General features: G+C 42.4%; 1 protein-coding gene across 1 annotated transcript; it reads right to left on the bottom strand.

Moving 5' to 3' along the window:
- Positions 1–218: 218 nt before the first annotated feature.
- LOC311532129 (ficolin-2-like) lies at positions 219–11,455 on the bottom strand (the record flags this gene model as incomplete). Its single annotated transcript, XM_084650329.1, has 10 exons — positions 11,342–11,455; positions 9,389–9,502; positions 8,598–8,651; positions 8,299–8,334; positions 7,236–7,280; positions 6,335–6,370; positions 5,347–5,474; positions 4,336–4,465; positions 3,593–3,727; positions 219–466 (listed from the first exon to the last, which is right to left on the bottom strand). The coding sequence occupies exons 1-10, from the start codon at positions 11,421–11,423 to the stop codon at positions 219–221; spliced, it is 1,008 nt and encodes a 335-aa protein (XP_084506455.1). The 5' UTR covers positions 11,424–11,455.
- Positions 11,456–14,784: the final 3,329 nt, after the last annotated feature.

The following is a 14,784-nucleotide window of genomic DNA, read 5'->3' on the forward strand; positions in this document are numbered from 1 at the left end:
TGAAATGAAAACAACTGAAAAATTCAGTGTTTCCCCACAAAACTATTTTAATCTTTTTTTACCTGCTCTAGTCCTAGTGCACTGCACTGGGTAAGTGTCTATGATGATGTCTGCCCCCTCGTGGCTGGTGCATAAAGAAAAGATCTTTAGTGTCAAATTCAGATTAATGTTCATTATGACAGGCCGATAACTGCTATATAAAAGCTCAGTATAATTGGCTACACGGGCCTGATTTTCATCTCTGCCATATTGTAGGAGTAGTTGTACCATTTGGATGACTTCCAGTTTACCCCATTAGCATAGCTTTCATGGGCTCCTCTCAGGTATAATCCATTCAGGTTGGATGTATGACAATCCCTGTACCACCAGGCCCCTTTAAAGGCTTCAGCACAGTTAGCTGGAGACCAGTCGTTGTCACGGTCGTAGGTTGAAAACATCATGCCGTTTTGCGTTGTTAAAGAATCCCCTGTGGGAACAATTGGGTTTATTTATTACATGTTTTTACAGAGACAAGGTGGGTGAGATTCTCTTCTTGTTTGTTTACGTTTTTACTGTTCAGTTCCCACAGCCCAGCCTGGTGACTCTGCAGTGGTGTTACTAAATTTCTCCCTTTCCAGGCATCAGAAATCTCCCTGGGGTCAGGAGAGAGATTACAGTTCTATTTCTAGTAAGGAACATTTTTCACCAGGCCATATTCGGAGTGTATCTCCACACAGAATCGGATAGGAAACTCTTCAACCTGTCATGACTTAACTCAAAGACGAAAGTCAAAAAGGTGCTGATCAGGGAACATCTATTAGCTGATTATGCTGCCCTCATAGCCCGTGATGAAAATCTGTTACAAGAATTCATGGACCTCCTTTCAAGTACCTGTCAGTCATTTGCACTCACCATCAGCATGAAGGAAATGGTTGTATTACAACAGAGGGTTCCACAAGATCCTTCAATCGCCTTAAATGCCAACCAGCTAGAAGTAGTCCAAAAGGTTTTAGGTTCTACAGTGACCACCAACCTCTCACTGTATGAAGAACTAAATGTTTGCATTGGAAAGGCTGCCACCACCTTTAGCAGACTAACTAAAAGAGGATGGAACAACTCAAAGCTGACCATCAAAATGCGAGTGTGCCAAGTGTGCGTCCTCAGCACTCTCATGTGTGGTGGGCAAATTGGAAGACGGACGCATACGCAAGGACAAGTGATACGAGGAGCTCTCAGAGGGAACAAGAACATCAGGACATCTCAAACTTCACTATAAAGACACACTCAAGCGAGATATGAAGGGATTTGGAATTGATCCTGACCAATGGGAAATCTTGGCAAGTGATCGTAACAAGTGGTGCCATCAGCTCCATCAGAGTATCAAAGTCCGTGACAGGAGCTATCTCCTACAGCTTGAAGAGAAAAGAGCCCACTGGAAGCAAGCAGCTCCCAACCAAGATAGATATATTTGCAGCAACTGCCAAAGAGCAGGCAAATCTTGGATTGGACCATTCAGTCAGAAGACACATTGCAAACCAACTACATCAGAGGCTGCAATTCCCACCGTCTCTCGTAGATGAAAGGATGCCAAAAAATGATAGTCTGAGTTCAGTTACACCACTATAAATCCGGAGTAACTCATTGTAGTCAATGTGTTCAGTCCTTATGTGTTGTGAAATCAGTTTGCACCATTGTGATGGTATAATGTGAGCCCAATATGCTCCTAACACTAATAGCTTAGCAAGGAGTCTGTGGAGGATTCAGGATCATAGATTCACAGAATCATAGAAATGTCGGTCTGGAAGGGACCTTAAGAAGTCATCTAGTACAACCCCCTAGGCAGAGGCAGCCCCAAGTAAATCTAGACCATCCCTAACAGGTGTTTGCCCAACCTGTTCTTTAAAACTTCCAGTGATGCGGATTTCACAACCTCTGTTGGAAGCCTATTCCAGAGCTTAATTACCCTTATACTTAGAAATTTATTTCTAATATCTAACCTAGATCTCTGTATAACAGATTAAGCCAGTCACTACTTGTCCTACCTTCAGTGGACATAGAGAACAATTGATCACAGTCCTCTTTATAACAGCTCTTAACGTATTCAAAGACTGTTACCAGATTTCCCCCCCTCAGTCTTGTTTTCTCAAGACTATACACATCACCAGTTTTTAAACTTTTCCTCATAGGTCAGGTTTCCTAAATGTTTTATCATTCTTGTTGCTCTCCTCTGAACTCTCCAACTTGTCCTCATCTTTCCTAAAGTGTGGTGCCCAGAATCGGACACTGTTCTCTGGCTCAGGCCTCACCAGTGGCTTTTTCTGTTCCTTCCTAGGTGTAACTTATTTTGTGCCTTAATCTTTTTGATGTTGTCCTTACATGGATATGCTACTCTTTTGTACTTCTCCTTCGCACTTTGTCCACGTTTTCACTCCTTCCTTTCCATAGAATAAAGACATCTGTGACTTCATGAACACTTTCACCCAAATTGTCTTCCACCTTCAGATTCGCTACCATTTCCTCCCTGTTCGTCAGAATTAAGTCTAAGATGGGTGGTCCCCCCCGGTTACTTCCTCCACAAAACGGTGTCCGCAATACATTCCAAGGACTTCCAAGAAGTTGTGTGTTTTTCTTTATTACTTTTCCAACAAACGTCTGTGTAGTTAAAGTCCCCCATTACTATATTTATTATCATTTTTTTCTTTACCCAGAGACTATCAGTTGGTCTGCCTCTCATCTACTCCTGCAGCAGAGAACAAGTGTACATATTCTTGCTGTATAATTCAACACCTTCTCCCTTTTTACCTTGCCGGTCCCTCCTAAACAAGCTATACCCCACTATACCAATATTCCAGTAATGAGACTCATCCCACCAAGTTTCTGTGATGCCACTTAAGTAGTAAATTTACAATTGTACTAATCCTTCCAGTTTATTCCCCATCCGCCTGGTATTTACGTATAGGTATCTGAGATGTTGAATATATTCCTCTACTGGTTACCCTCTTCTTCCTCCTCTGACCCTACATACCCCCTCCCCAAAAAAATCTAGCCCTCTGTTAAGGTGGCCCTTTTTTATGCTTAGCTGTTGGCTTTTGTCCCCTGCCCCTTTTAAACCTACTTAAAAGCCCTTCTCCCTAGGGGGCTTGTGGGTGGGCCCGAGCAATCCTGCAGTGGTGTGTAGCAGACTCTGCATGCCACAGAATATTCCTGTCTCTGGTATCCGTGAGTCTGGATGAATAGTTTGCCTGAAATGGGGCTTATTTACCCACCCAGTGACTTGTACCAATCCTGGTGTGCCTACTTAGTTTAATTCAGATATTTCTATGGGGCATTAAGATCTAATTCAGGAAAGCAACCCAGCAGTAGCTGTGCCTACCTCTGCTCGTTATTCTGCGTTCAATCCTTCATTAGGCAGGATATCCCTATTATACTATATGTTCTGTTGTCACTTGACCTAGTGTTTGTCCTCTAATAGTTCAGCAGGAGAATAACTGATGTTTCCTGACAGACATGACCTCCACAGATTACCTCGCCTTTTGCTTCTGCCATTGACTATTCTGCATCACTTTTGCTTTCCATTTTTCCATCTGCCATAAAGGATGAGCTCAGAACCTACCTGCAGTGCCATTCACAAAGGGTCCAACTATCAGCGTGTATGTCTCAGCCTCTCTGGCAATTTTGAACGATGAGAATGTAGCAAATTCATAGTTGTTGTCAAAATCTCTGAGATCGATGCGAAGCTCGTTGGGAACTTTAGAAAACAATTTGAAAGCAAAATGTTCAGCACCTTCCATTAGTGTTTATTACTGTTATTGAATGTTTTTATTGCAGAAGCCCCAAAAGGCTCCACACACAAATCAGGCTCCCTTATGTTGGGACCATTATGATCATCTAGTTTGAATTACCTGCATCACACACATCACAGAATTTCACCCACTGATTCTTGAATCAAGCCAAATATATTCGTATTGACCTTTAGCAATTCGATTTCCATCCACCAACCTGACCTCCCTATTAAAAACCTGCTCCATGTTATGCTTTGCGAAGGTAGTTCAGAATCGATGACCTCATCCAGGCTGTAGTATCCCTTATTGCTGTACTGTGGGCGAACCACCCGAGGACAAAATGCTGCTCCAGGAATCATGACTGGATTCAGCCCATCTACAACAGGATTACTGGTTTCAATAGCTTTGTGTTGCAGGCCTGGCCTGTAAGGAACAGGAAGCGGTGTCTGCAGCGGAAGCGTTACCTCTACCGATTAGTACAACTCTATACCCTGTGTCCGTGGCTAAAGTGTGGGAACAAAACTTGGTGGAGAAGGTTGCTGTAAGGAAAAGAATGCATCAGTGATGTCTTTACCAAGGAATGATAACAGATGGATATTTTCGTTCCCCAGCCAGAATTCTGACAGCTGGCTGCCAAAACCTCTTTTGTATGTATTCCAGTCACGGAAAAAATCCACAGAGCCATCCACCCGTCTCTGGAACACCTGCAGGGAAACAGGAGGTTCTTAGTTGGGAAATCCCACATTGTTTTCCATCCTACATAGAGCAGAAGACCAGAAACTCTGAGACTGTAAATCATTGGATAAGATTTAACGTGGTCAGATGTATTTCAGCCTCAGGTGACTATCGCAGAGGGAGGCTTGTCTCAGAGGATCATATTAAATCTTGGAAGCAATAGCATTAGGTTAAAGGATCACAAGGTCCAAAATCTACAGCACTGGACAAATGTCCTCTCAGACAGGATCTTTTAGACTCTAAAGCTCCAGGTTCCCTCCATGGAACCCATTGTGATCACAACCAAGTTATCGCCAGAACCAAGGACTAGGGAGGATTAGAAGGGCTCAGGAAGTGTCTGTGTTTTTATTTCAGCTAACCATGAGGAGCTAACAGCTTCAGAGCTTCTGTCCTCATGGTTTTCTGCTAGCTGCAACCCACTGGCTAAGGGCCACCTCCCATTCTTGGGACAGTAAACTGTTTGCAAAAAGAAAAGGAGTACTTGTGGCACCTTAGAGACTAACCAATTTATTTGAGCATAAGCTTTCGTGAGCTACAGCTCACTTCATCGGATGCATACTGTGGAATCAGTATGCATCCGATGAAGTGAGCTGTAGCTCACGAAAGCTAATCAGTATGCATCCGATGAAGTGAGCTGTAGCTCACGAAAGCTAATCAGTATGCATCCGATGAAGTGAGCTGTAGCTCACGAAAGCTTATGCTCAAATAAATTGGTTAGTCGCTAAGGTGCCACAAGTACTCCTTTTCTTTTTGCGAATACAGACTAACACGGCTGTTACTCTGAAACCAGTAAACTGTTTGTTGTTCAAGGAAAAAACATCCAATGAGCTTCATTATGCTCTGTTCTTACAATCCATCCTCCGCCATCTGTGTGCATGTCACACAGCACGGTCATGGCTTTACAGTCACTAGGGTAGATGGTGTACCAGCCGCTCATGCGGATCCCTCTAGCTAACAGCTCCTTGCAGTTCTTTGCTCCTGGTTGAAAGAAGAATTGAAATATGTAAATTAGTTGTATAACTCTCCTTGGAATAGGGATTCATGGGCTGCTTTACATTGCACTGAGGGCCAGATCAATTGCAGAATCAGGAAACTGGAAAAGAATCTTTGAATCACCATCTCCTCTTCTCCCCACTGTACTGTTTGGGAATTGGGTAGTATCCCTTTAAATAGAACTCAGAGGGATCACACACTATCTTTGGAAGCCTACCACAGCAGTGTATGTACCTAGCGAGGCTTTCCATGCTCTCTGTAGTTAGCAAACCAAATGATTTAGACTCCAGTGTACCAGTCTGGTTTGTATTAACTTTGTTTGGAAGAGGAAAAGATGCAACCACCTGCCTAACCCCATCTGTTCTGTGTGAGACCAGCTCAACCTGAACAGGGGATTGGCTCAATGCATATTAAAAACTCATGGAAATTGAAATGTGCACAAAGATTTTTACTGTAAGTCCCCATGCAGCCATTTTGAAATCTCTGTGAGTGAGAAGGGCTTTGGGTTATCGTGTGACTTGCGTGAGCATTCACCCCCCAAAAAATATCAGATACTCACAGGAATATTCACATCACAGTTTGTAAGTGAACCCACCAGCTGAAAGGTATTTCCACAAAAGATTCACTGGCTAATTGCTAACAGCAAAACACCTTCATTTTAAAAGATCAAAGTCTCCTTGCTGATAGTTTGAGAACAGCAAATGGTGAAAATCACGTGTGTGGGTGGGTGGGTAGTGTGGGGTGTTTTTTTTTTCTTTTCTTCAAATTTGTCTATCTCTAATGGTTTTTGATGTTTGGGTCTCTGGATGGAATAAGATGACATTTAGTGGTCTTAAGAAACTCACCTTTCTTACACTGTCTTTCTTCCAGGTCTTTCTCCACTAGTCATGAAAAGAAACACAGTAGAAAGTGAAATGGAACCAGAAAACGTTCTACTGTCTTTTAAACTATGTAACTGGCCAACAGTGACAGCTGGGATAGCAAAGTACTCGTTATCTTGAAAATGCACAAGACAGGTATTTAATTGTGAAAATCCAAGTGCTAATGGATTCACACACACCTCTGATCTGAGCCTTCCAGCCTGAACCATCAAGATAGCTCTCATTAGGTAGCTAATGCTATTTTATAACCCTCTCATGAGGCTCCTACTTGCAGGGCTAAGAATTGGTCCTTAATAGACAAAGTTAATTGATGGTCAGTTCGTAGGAGCAATGCCCACTAAGTCAGGGGAGTTGCATGTGCTTACGCTAGCTGTAAATTTGACTCAATATTCTTTTTAAAAAAAATTCCAAGCGACAACGGGAGAATAACAGTTAAATAAAGTACTGGTAGAAAAAGGGTCATTCCTTTAACTGGACATATAAATAGGATCCATTTCTTGTGATTCATACTCCCTACTCCTCGTATGTGGGAAATATAAGGAGGGGTAGGAGAAAGTAACCTTCTCTAGGATACACCTCCAGATCTACAGATTTCACTTACATTTCAGCTGTTCTCTCTCATACCAAAGGTCATCTGGCTAGTGTTGTTCCGGATGTTACAACAGATGGATGGCCACTTGTTTTTGTAGGCACAGCTATTTCTTTCTTTATATAGCCCAAATCTTACAGGAGGATCAGTGAGTTTGATATTGTGGACATGGTAACTATTCAAGAAACAAGCTTCTTCAGCCACTTAATTTTTAGTGCTGCAAAAATGGAACTGAAATAATGTGTTCAGTATAAAGGAGAGTGCAGAGGGTCTCACCAGGTGTTCCGGGTACTCCTGTAGCTCCCGGGGCTCCTTTATCTCCTAATAAAAGAACTCAGAATAAAATCCTTGTTTTACCTGGACGTCACCTCCATAATTCACCATCTCACTACAGCAATTGCTTGGGTTTAATTCTATGGAGGGGCTAGTTCAAGGCCTATTTACCAGCTACACTCCACACAAATCTGCCAAAGTTGGCGTTTTGTGGGACTTAAGTGATGTATGTTGCCAACTCTCAGGATTTGGTCATGAGTCTCATGATAATTATTGTTTTCCTTAAAGCCTAAGCTCCTGGCGTCAAGTGGATATGACATGATTTCAGCCTTTGGTCTTAAAGAAAAAGTAAGTTTCTAGCCCTCAAAGCTACAGTGAAAGCTTCAAAATGTGACCCCCAGTGCCCCCTAAATACTCAAAAAGCAGAAGGCAAATAAAAAGAACACCAGATCTATTATTTTTACAAAAAGGTAAAAATAATACCTTTTAGAGACAAAGGTGCCACAAGTACTCCTTTTCTTTTTGCGAATACAGACTAACACGGCTGCTACTCTGAAACCTGTCATTATTTTTACATAATCTCATGATTCTAAAACCAGTCTCCGGATTTTTTATGAACCTAACTTAAGTTTTGGGGTTTGCAGTAGTGCATTTATCTTATCTTGTCTTCTGCATTGACTGAAATGAAATAGGCTTAGCCTATGTCTACACTGCAGTTGAGATCTATTTCCTGTGACTGCATTGGACCTCATGACATATCAGACATTATACTTAGAGCTGGGTGAAATTTTTCAAGATAATATTTTATGCAGAATTTTGAAATGTTCCAACTCTTCATTTTGGAACAACGCTGTGTTTTGTCATTTGGCTATTAAACAAAAAGGGGACATTCTTGTTTAACCAGAACCAATTTCATTTCAGCTTTTTTGTTTCGCAAGAAGCTTGAAGGAATACTTGTATAATGAAACGGGGCAGGGGGATTGTTGGTCCCAATTCCTCTATCACCGTGAATAGCACCATAAAGTGCCCTGCTCTGAAGTGAGAAGAATCATCTGAGGTCTCTCACCTTTCGCTCCAGGGTGACCAGCAGGACCTCTTTCTCCTGATTGAACAAAAAATAAGTAAGTAAAGACTGATCAGAGATAGCGAGATCTTGACACTGGATCAGAACTGAAGTTCTGTTACAATAATGAACCCTTTATTGTCAAATATAGAGTGAAGGGAAGTTATGGTGGTTTTTGGAGCCCAGATATTATAGGAATTGGTGTTTTATAACTAGCTCTAATTGATATTTGATTAAAAACTTATTTCCTGTTCTTAGGTCACCTATAGGAAAACACAGTTCTCTGCCCTTTGTTACTTTACCTTTTGGGCCAGTTTTCCCCTCCTTTCCGGGGATCCCCGGAGGTCCCCGTTCTCCTGCAAACACAGAAAACTGACTGAATATTTTCCAAGGTAGCGTAAATACTGAGTACATAATCCCCACCCACCACCCCAATCTGGAATTACAAGAACTCATCTGTGTCGAAATTCAAAGCCTGTATCTGCATCTGGCTCGTTGAGTCCCTGATCTCACATCATGATCCCCTAGCATGGACTCTCACATGGAGGCCCATTGAAGTCAAAGGGACAAGCATATCTTGCTGCCAGGTGAGAACCAAAGCTGATAAAGAACCATTTTATACATGCTACCATTAAAAATGTCATGGCTCCTGACAATAATCATGATTTGCTCTTCTCTATACCCCTCATCCAAACTTCTCAGAGCGCTTTTCACAGATCAATGAAATGTGCCTCAGATAACCTCTGGGAGGTAAAGGACCATTATCGCCATTATATAGAGGAGAAAACTTGAGGCTCAAAGAGAGTGACTTGACTAAGGTGACACAGCGAGCCAGTGATAGAGATGGGGAAAGAACCAGAGGACTTGGTTGCCAATCTGACACCCCAAAGGGAATGGACAGTATTTCAGAGCTTGGTTATTCTGAAGCTCCAATCCCTTGCCATAGGATATGGGAGATGCCATGTGAGTTAGCCAGAGTTTCCTCATATCAGGGTTGAGAAGAATCTCCAACGTCTGAGCATATTACAAAACTAATTCCCATTTAAATCAGCACCAGTCATGTCTGATTCCCATTCAGTGCCTGGGAACGTACCTTTCATTCCTACATTTCCTGGGTATCCTCTGGGCCCTGTGGCACCTGGAATTCCAGGGAAGCCTTGGAGAATATAGAGTTTATCGGTACTCTTGTGACCCACTAAGCTCACCTCTGGGGAAAGAAATGAACCCATAATCAATTATTGTTTGCTTCTCAGGATCTGAAACATTCTGCAGAAATCTAGAGGGATAAACCCAGCAAATGAGAGCCTAGATAGTTCCTTGATTTTCTTTTCTCTATTAGTGATAAATTCAACATTTTCTTCAGTTCTTTGCATTTCAGAGACAATAGACTAATATTAAAAGTTGGGGGTTGTTACTATTAGTCTTTGTTTTAAGTTATAGTGGAAACAAAAGTTAAAAAGAAGTTATTAAATATTTGTATTCAAAGAAATCACTTAACACTTAATTTTGATGTACACATCCCTCTGCAGTGTTTGTAACCTGACCACTGCAGCATTGTGTCAGTTCATGAGAATCTTTCAAGGAAATTACCTACAGAGAAACAGAAGCCCTGGAATGAGTTACCTAGGGAGGTGGTGGGATCTCCTTCCTTAGATATTTTTTAAGGTCAGGCTTGACAAAGCCGTGGCTGGGATGATTTGGTTGGGGATTGGTCATGGTTTGAGCAGGGGGTTGGACTCGATGACCACCTGAGGTCCCTTCCAACCCTGATATTTCATGATTCTACGAAAAGTGGAATGAAATGCAGAGGAAAAACAAATAGCTGCCATTCAGTGAAGAAATTGTGCAAAAGTAAAATAATTTAAAAAAAAAAATGTGGTTCTTACAAGCGCAGGAAATACATTTTAAAGAACTAAATATGTTTTTTAACCTAACAGCCCCTCCCTATATTGTACACATTGTGAGATTTAAAATTATTTATAGGGACATCAGTGGAGAAAAATAGGGACATACCGGTCAGCTCTGTTGATGTGGAAATTTTTGAGGTAACAAAATGTGGACATGGGTAATATTGCCTGTGATATAGGAACTCTACCTCCTAATCTGGAACATTTGGGCATAAATTGTACATAGAAACTGATTTTGAAAATGATCATGAACGTAAGGAGATGAACCGTGAAGGCAGTACTGCTCTGAAATAATACATTAATTTATGCATAAGATGGCAGAGCCTGTATTCAATCCTTGTTTAGCAAACCACCCGTTTCCTTCAAAGAGACCATTAGCTTGAATGAAGTCTCAACAAATTTGACTAAATCTTGCATAAGGATCACAGGATTTCATGATGAACTAAAATAAACCTTCAAATGCTGCTGGATTCTCAACCCAAAGCGCAGAAATGAAAGTGTTGACATGGAAAGAGTTGTATAGTGGATTTGCAGTGATAGATACACAACAGTTGCAATTTTATAAATAATCATCTTAATTTGGTAAACAAGAATTTTTAAAAGCAGAAGGATCTTAAATCACAGGCTCACTCTGAGCTTTGAAGATTGAGATTTTATTTTCCAGAATTTAGCTCATCTGCCTGTGTGGGTCGGTCAGTCACCAGATTAGAAAGGCTTTGGCCCCAATTTGCAAAGGAGATGGGAGCTTTAGACAGAGATTCCGGCAGCAAGATAGGGAGGTTAGAAGATAGTAAATGAGCATGAGGGAGAAGAGGTCAAGTCAAATTTTGAAGAATCTCAATGGAGACAAGAGACAACGTTTTCACAACATGGTTTGCAAAAACTGTGTCCTATTTTCTGAACACCTCTCGTCTGTGTTGTGCACGTCTATTGATTAATTGATTGATTAATTTCTACAAAGGAATTTTGTACAAAGAAGCTGTTCTTTTTATCATTTTAAAAGCACCCTGAGCAGACAAAGCACTTTATAGACGTGTAGGACAACAAACATTCCTGAACAGTTCCCAGTTCTCCAGGGTCCAGGTTGGCAAGAGCCACAGTCTGAAATGCTGTTGGGAACAGGATTGTCTTTCACTCACCTGGGCAGGTGTCCTGAGCCTGACAAACCGTTGCTGCTAGACAGAGTAAAGAGAGGAGAGTTTTCAGAGCAGTTCTCCCCATGGCTGGTGCTGGTCTCTGCAAGGACAGCTCCACTTGTCTTCTCACCACCTTCTCCTCTCCTTTAGTATTTCAGTCCCTTTAAGCCTTTTATATGCAATAACGATAGAGCCTAGAGCAAATAAAGCTCTCTGCCTCTGGCATCTCAGCGCCTCCTTCCCACTCTCCACATTCCAGCAGTTTCCACTGAGATTTTTTTGCTGCAGTGGTCACAACTGGAGCTGATTAAATGGCCTGATAGGAGACGTTCAATACTGGACTAGCAGCCGTTGCTTCCCCCGCACAGCAAATGCAGTATCGTGCAATGACGATTACTGAAGGGAGCCAGTCTGAATCTTTCCTCACAAAGTTGATTCCTGTTTATGTGTCTTCTGAAATAGTAAAATAGGGTGCCAAATAATGAGCCAAAAGTGACTTTCTCCATCCTGTCGAAGCCCCCTGTTGGCTTCAGTGGGAACCTTTGGGAGAACAAGGAGAGCAGGATTGGGTGGATTTACTCGCCAACTGCTCTATTACTATTATGTGTGTGACAGTAGCCACAGGAGGCCTCGTGTCAGATTGGACCCCCCTGCGCTGGGTGCTGTGCAAACCCCCAGTAGGAGCCAGTCATGGAGGGATTGGTTCCAAGACCGGAAGTGACCATTGTGATCATCTCGTTTGACCTCCTGTATAACGCAGGCCACAGAACTTCCCCAAAATAATTCCTAGGGCAGAGCTTTTAGAAGAACACCCAATCTTGATTTTAAAATGGTCAGTGATGGAGAATCTAGCACAACCCTTGGGAAATAGCTCCAGTGGTTAATCACGCTCGCTGTTAAATATTTACACTTTATTTCCAGTCTGAATGTGTCTAGCTTCAACTTCCAGCCATCTCTGCCCCAAAGACTTTACGATCTAAGCAGCCAAGACGAATGAAGGATGGGGGGAAATAATTATTATCCCGATTTTTGCAGTGTTATGTGTGCCTGTGTCATAGAACTAATAAATAATAATGATGCATGCCCAGGCCATATCTGCTGATATACCACTGCTGCATTTTCCTACATGTCCGTGTGATTTTTCAGTGACTGCTGCTCCAGATGGCAGATCACTGCCAAGGTTCATTTCTTTATGTGCACATGTGTTTGCATGATTCCAGTCTGTACAGCAAGAAGGCAGCTGCTATTCTGGCTGTGTGCAACAGATATTTCCTCTCTTTGCACTGGGGAAGCAGGATGACACTTCCCACTGTGGTATTGTGGTTTGTAATTGGAATCAGAGATCCAAAGCTGCAAAAGAGAATATTGGACGATATGAATAAAGCCGTAAGACTGTGTCAGGCAGCAGAAATCATTCAACAGCATAAAAATATTAGAAGGAAAACAGAACAGACTGCCACACTGGATAGAGTGACGTGAGAGACAAAAAACTGGCAAGCAGTCAGTCAGTACAAAACAAACAACAGAGATGCGTGAAAAATGCAAAGCACAAGAGTTTGTAAAAACTTCAAAGATTGCTCAGGATGTGGACAAAAAATGACCTCAACAATGCCCAGCTTTTGGTAAGTGCTGCAATATTTGTAAGAAATACAGTCATTGTGCCAAAGTCTGCAACCAGGTTCAGCAACTGCGGAAGAGGAAGCAAAGCCTGTGTGCTTATGCAGTCACCCAGGAAGACAGCACAGATAATAGCTCAGAAGATCCATGTAGGACAGGGTTGGGCAAACTACGGCCTGGGGGCCGCATTCGGCCCTTTAGACATTTTAATCTGGCCCTACAGCTCCCAATGGGGAGCGGGGTCTGGGGTTTGCCCTGCTCTGCATGTGCTGGGGCTCTGCGCAGCTCCCAGAAGCAGAGGCATGTCTGCACTCCAGCTCCTATGCACAGGGGCAGCCAGAGTGCTCTGCACACTGCTCCTTTCCCAAGTGCCACACCTGGAGCTCCCATTAGCCAGGAACTGTGAGCATTCATGGCCCTCCATAAAATTTCCATACCCAGATGTGGCCCTTGAGCCAAAAAGTTTGCTCATCCCTGATCTAGGAGCTATATCTGAAAGGAAGGAAGAAACGAATAGACAATTTCCTTAGACACTAATGGGACTCTTATAACCTACAAATTGTGCACTGATGCTCAGATAAATGTTCTTTCAGATATTAGTGTTAAAAGTTTGAAAAAAAAATAGAGAACATGGCTAGCAAACAGGTTAAACTGAAAGCTTATAATGGGCGACCTCATTCCTACTTGTGTACTACCAGTGACAATAAAAGATCAAACACAGCTGATAAACTTTGAGATAGTGAAAGGGAATAAAGCACCTATACTGGATTTAAAAACATGCCCAAGGGCTGATACAAATAGTGCACGTGGGAGAGGAAGCAAGGGACACGTTGTCCAGAACATTTGATAAAACTGTAATAGAAACAGGGGTGGAGTCAGACATAGTGCATGTCAGACGGATAAAAAAAGAATTGTCCAGCCTCAGACAGGAAGTGGAAAGAATTTTCTCGGGCAACAGCTAATGATGGGACTTTACAGAGGGTATTAAGGCTATTATTACAGGGTGGCCAGGACATTCCATACCATGTCCCTATTTACAGTTTAAAGCAGAACTATCTGTTATTGATGGCATGTAGCTTAGAGGAAGTAGGAGAGTAGATGTTACAAGCTGACATGCTGACAGGTATACAGGAAGGGTACTTGGGTATGGCAAAATGTAAATAAAGAGCAGAGAGAGACTGTACTGGCCACAAATGAACAATGATAGAGAAAACTGTTAAAACGTGTTAAAGATGTCAATAATACCAACTAAACAGAAAAAAGATCCTATGTTTTTACACAATGATCAGTTAAGAGCATGGTATGAAATTGGCATGGATTTATTTACCTATGCTGGTAAAAGCTATGTTTTGATGGTGGATTGTTATTTTCTTTGGCTTCAGTGAGGATGCTGGTGTTAATGCCGTGATCTTCCCACTTGATGCAAAGGATATTCCAGAGGCATCGTTGGTGGTACCTCTATCCCCCAGGAGCTGTGGCCGAAAATGAGGGCCACTTCCGGGAGCGGCGCAGGGCCAGGGCAGGCAGGGAACCTGCCTCAGCCCCGCTGTGCCGCTGGACTGTTAGTGGCCGATATCCCAGTTTGGCTGCAGGAGGGTTGGCAACATTAGGGAGCCTGAGATCGACTGTCGATCATGCTCTACCTGTTGGTGACCACTGCTGTAAAATGAAGATGAAAAATGGAGGTTTGTAGAAAAAAATGAAACTGTCCACCTGGCTTATCACATTCATTGTCCTGGCAAGGACGAAGCTGTACAAGCTACGCAATTGCTCCAGTGATAAAACTGAATCTTGAAAGTGCCTTTTGTCACTTGGGACCTTCAAACCTA

This window comes from Lepidochelys olivacea, assembly GCF_965140295.1.
Source record: "Lepidochelys olivacea isolate rLepOli2 genome assembly, chromosome: 16".
In the NCBI taxonomy this organism is placed as follows: Eukaryota; Metazoa; Chordata; order Testudines; family Cheloniidae; genus Lepidochelys; species Lepidochelys olivacea.